At 30.6% G+C, this 4,777-nt stretch overlaps 1 protein-coding gene across 1 annotated transcript; it reads right to left on the bottom strand.

Moving 5' to 3' along the window:
• Positions 1-242: 242 nt before the first annotated feature.
• LOC132919202 (tektin-2-like) lies at positions 243-4,557 on the bottom strand. Its single transcript, XM_060980587.1, has 6 exons — positions 4,352-4,557; positions 4,079-4,295; positions 3,781-3,995; positions 756-978; positions 472-695; positions 243-388 (listed from the first exon to the last, which is right to left on the bottom strand). The coding sequence occupies exons 1-6, from the start codon at positions 4,552-4,554 to the stop codon at positions 256-258; spliced, it is 1,215 nt and encodes a 404-aa protein (XP_060836570.1). The 5' UTR covers positions 4,555-4,557; the 3' UTR covers positions 243-255.
• Between the last annotated feature and the right edge of the window lie 220 nt (positions 4,558-4,777).

Below are 4,777 nucleotides of genomic sequence, written 5' to 3' on the forward strand. Positions count from 1 at the left end.
ATAATGATTTCACTATTAAATATAAAGATGAAAAAAATAAAAATGGTATATATAGGTTATAGAAAAGCACAAAACTAAAAATTTTGAAAAAAAAATTTAAAAAAGTTAACACTTTTTGATATAATAAGTGTTTAATGATAAAAGAATCACCCTCTATATGCAATTGACGCACAGTAGTGATATTTTAGACATTTTAGGCCCCGTAATTTTACTCTGCACCGAGCTCCGCAAATCATCGGGACGGTTCTGACACTACTAACTACGATTCGGGTCTTCTAGTTGTTCTCTGTACTGTAGACATTTCTGGTCGATATTTAACGCATGAATCTTGTTCCCCAATTGCTGTTCTATAAGATTCAAGTGTCCTACAAGAATATTATGCATAGTCCTGCAAAAATATCCGCCATGCAGTCACCATATACTATATATATTATAAATACAGACGTATTTCATTAATAATTAATGTATTACTTGGTTTCTTTTAGCTTTTCGTTCATCATCTTTATGGAATTATTGAGTAGATCATTTTCCTTATACAATCCAAAAGTAGGTTTATCAAGACACAATTCAATTCCATCTCTATACCGTATTCCTTCACACCGTGTCTCAACTAACATTTTTGAATTTAATTTTGTATACATAGCGTTTTCTAGTCTATCAATTTGTTTTACAAGTGTCTCCATCTCTAATAACATCTACGAAAGTAAAATTTTTTTATGTCAAGAACCTATATTTTATTGCATAAATTACTTTACATTCGCTTTTTGCCATTCTAATTCATACTTGGCCCTTTCTGTAATGTGAATCCGTTTTCTGAGACTAAAATTAACTTTTTCGTTGAGAGCTATCATGTCACATCTAGCTCCATGTCGTAACAAATACATAGTGTCACGCAATTTTGCTGAACGCGAAAACTCATTTTCAATTCTTTCCATTAAATTATCACAATGTTGGACCCATTTTTCGTACGTATTGATACTAAAATTGTATAACTAAGTTTAATCATAGGTTTTTAGTTTATTAAAAAAATTAACTTAATTTAAGTGCTGTTTAAAAGAAAATTGAATAAATTCTTATATCTGTATATATAAAAATTTCGTGTCACGATGTATGTTCGCGATAATCTCCGAAACTACAGGACCGATTTTGATGAAATTGTTTACACCGTGTGTAATTTGGGCCAACTTAAAAGATAGGATAGTTTTTATTTCAATTTTTTTAATATTTTAAATATTTTAATTAACTTTTTAATAAATTTGTATAATTGCATGGTGTATTTCTGTATATATAAAAATTTCGTGTCACGATGTATGTTCGCGATAATCTCCGTAACTATGGTAATATATAGGATAGTTTTTATCTCAATATTATTATTATTACAATCTGACCGAGTCAGTCATTATCGAGTTAATCGCGCTGTCTCGAGTTTCGTTTGTTATTATTATTTATACAGTTTAATTTGTATTGGTTTAGTGTTTTCGTATTTTACTTTACCTACACACTGACCATAAATACTTTGTATTGTGTTATTATTGTGCAGTGTTCAGTATTGAATATTCTTTAATTTTTTTTGAATGTAGTATAATGCCGCGGAAATCTAACCTTAACAATCAGTGTAGTAAAAATGCACGACGTATACGTGCTAATAGAGCTCATGAATCGGAAGAACAAATTGCAGCAAGAAACGCAGCTCAACAAATCAGAACAGCAGAAATTCGCAGACAAGAGTCTCGAGAACAGCGTGATGAACGTCTACGACAAAATATATTGAGAACAAGATCAGCGCGAGAACGGCACATAGCCACATTTAGAGAACTTGAAAGAGAGCGACAACAAACCAACCGTGCATTAACACGTGCATCATTCGTTCGCCTTGCGTTCGAATATGCACCAGACATCAATTACTCAACACATACTAAAATTATAATTGGTGCAATGGATAAAATATGCCAATATTGTCAAGCGTTAAAATTCCGCAATGAAACGATTGGTATGTGTTGTGCATCTGGAAAAGTTGTACTGGCACCTCTTCCTATTCCACCAGAACCTTTAAAATCATTTCTTGCTGGCGAATCAGACGATTCGAAATTATTTTTGCGTAAGATACGCAAATTCAATTTTTGCTTCCAAATGACGTCCTTTGGCGCAACTAAAATTTGCGATCTCACATCTAATGGAAATAATTTTGTAACTACGTTCAAAATCCAAGGCCAAGTGTACCACAAGATTGAGTCATTAATGCCAATGCCTAATGATGATCCAAAGTTTCTCCAAATTTATTTTATGGGCAGTTGTGAGGAACGCGTGACAACTCGGTGCCTGCATAATTTCATCGAACAAGCAGAAGAGAGAGCAATTGTGGAATCTTTGGAAAACTTTTTTGAAAATTATAATCAACTTATCCAATTATTTAAAAGAGTATCGCCTCAATTAAGAAATGATAATTATCAAATTGTCATCAAAGCCGACAAAGTACCTTCAGGAGAACACGCTGGAAGGTTCAACGCGCCAACCGTAGATGAAGTTGCTGTTATTATGGTTGGTGATCCAGTTAACAACAGAGACCTCAAAATCATACGTCGAGACAGCACTGTTCATATAATTTCAGACCTTCATCGTTTGTATGACGCACTTCAGTATCCCCTAATATTCTGGCAAGGGCAGGATGAAAATGACATCAACATAAAACAGCGTGATCCAATCACTGGTACGTTTAATAATCTATACTATTTAATAAATTATTTTGGTGATTTTAATTTCTTACTCTTAATTTTTATAACCATTTAATAACTCATTTTTTTTAGGTAATGAAATCAATAAAAAAGTTAGTTCAATGAACTACTACGCGCATCGATTGATGATTAGACTTAATCAAGATAATTATATCCTTCGATATCGTCAACTATTCCATCAATACGTTGTGGATATGTTTGCTAAGATCGAAAGTGAACGTTTACGGTATATTAGATACAACCAGGCTAAAGATCAGAGGAATACATCCATTTACGAGATGCTATCACCAGAAACATCGATGAAAATTTAAACGCCAATGACATTGGAACTGCATGTATTTTACCTTCAAGCTACATCGGCAGTCCACGGAGCATGCAGGAATACATACAAGATGCGATGACTTTTATGTACGTCATTACGGTCGACCTGATTTGTTTGTTACATTTACGTGTAATCCAAATTGGGAAGAAATAAAGTTTGTTATTACCAGGCCAACAATCAATACATCGTCACGATATCGTTACACGTGTGTTTAAACAAAAGTTAAAATCTTTAATTAATTTAATCGTAAAATATTCAGTTTTTGGTAACACACGTTGCTGGCTGTATTCTATTGAGTGATATGTTAGTTTGTGCTTAATTTCAACATGTAGATACTTTACCTAAATTACTTTTAAATTTTCTCATACATAATAACACTAATACATAGCCTACGAAAATGCCAAAAAACCAACTAATACGCGGGCAACGCCGTGTCGGGACAGCTAGTTATTAAAAATAAAAATAATGAAATTTTTTTTACAAATAAATAAAATAATTATTAAACTAATATAAAGATTATCTATAGAATTTAGATGCATAAGTCATATAGAAGTACCTACTAACAATAACAACTATTTCTGTACATCCTCGTTTTTCAATAATATAATGAGCTTTTAACACAATCAAACTATTCAAACTAAATAGTAAATACCAACTAGGATATCTGATGTAATTTAAGTAATTACTTATGTATACATTATTATTTATTTCTATTCGAAAACTTACTCTTGTGGAATTCTATGTGGACCTGGTTTAAGGGAAATATTTGTTGAGTTTTTTGTCATTTTCAACAACTCACTATCTATGTTTATAGTATTATTTTTATTTTCTATGTCTCTGATGATATTAATTTCTAATTCTTCTAAATTATTTATCTGTTCCCAAGATTTTTGACATATTTCAGCTAGCGAGGTTTTCAATTTTTCCAAAGCTAGTTGTTCCTAAACAAATATATATTATATAGATACTACTGATCAATGATCATAAATAATCAAATAATATGTTATAATTATGCAATGTATACATTTTTTAGTGCAATAGATGCAATATCATAGCATAAATCTTCGCCAATTCTTGCATCTCTTAAACCTAAGCAATGATTAGTAACACGAAAGTTCAAGTTTTGAAATTCTATAGTATTTTCATTTTCCCTTTTTTCAATTTTCATTTCCTCAATTTCTCTTTGTAAGTGGATTAAGCTGAATTCAATCATAGCTTTCAAGCGTTTTATTTCATTTTGTCTAAAATATAAAAGAAATATTAGTCTTACTGCTTAAAATTATAGTAAAAAACATACCTATTAACAATATGAAAATTGGAACGGATTGTACTCCAATAAGTTGTTTGGTCTGTTTCATTCTTTAATCTATGTGCTTCGTTTCCTAATCTAAATGCACAACGCCTGCTTTTGCGACAAGATCCTCTTAATTCAGTTAGTTTGCAATACCAATCAGATTCTGATATGGTTGGTGCAGGTTTTTCAAAGGTAACTATAGACATTTTTTATATTTGATATTAGTTATTTAAACTAATGAATCAAATATACATTCAAGTTAACTGTAGTTAGAAATCAATTAAAAATAATAATATAATTTATATATGAATAAAATAATTGCTTCATTAAAAATTATTTAAATACAAAATTACTTTTATTTGTATTGTTATGACAAAAAAAAATTCTCCCATGGTTACTATTATTTTAATATATCTGCAAAAATCACTA

The sequence above is a fragment of the Rhopalosiphum padi genome, chromosome 2 (assembly GCF_020882245.1).
Source record: "Rhopalosiphum padi isolate XX-2018 chromosome 2, ASM2088224v1, whole genome shotgun sequence".
Taxonomy (NCBI): Eukaryota; Metazoa; Arthropoda; class Insecta; order Hemiptera; family Aphididae; genus Rhopalosiphum; species Rhopalosiphum padi.

Coding starts and splice junctions, on each gene's coding strand:
- LOC132919202 (XM_060980587.1), bottom strand. CDS start 4,554: ATGTCTATAGTTACCTTTGAAAAACCTGCACCAACCATATCAGAATCT. Junction 4,296..4,351: donor AATTTTCATATTGTTAATAG/GTATGTTTTTTA, acceptor TTTATATTTTAG/ACAAAATGAAATAAAACGCT. Junction 3,996..4,078: donor CATCTATTGCACTAAAAAAT/GTATACATTGCA, acceptor ATATTTGTTTAG/GAACAACTAGCTTTGGAAAA.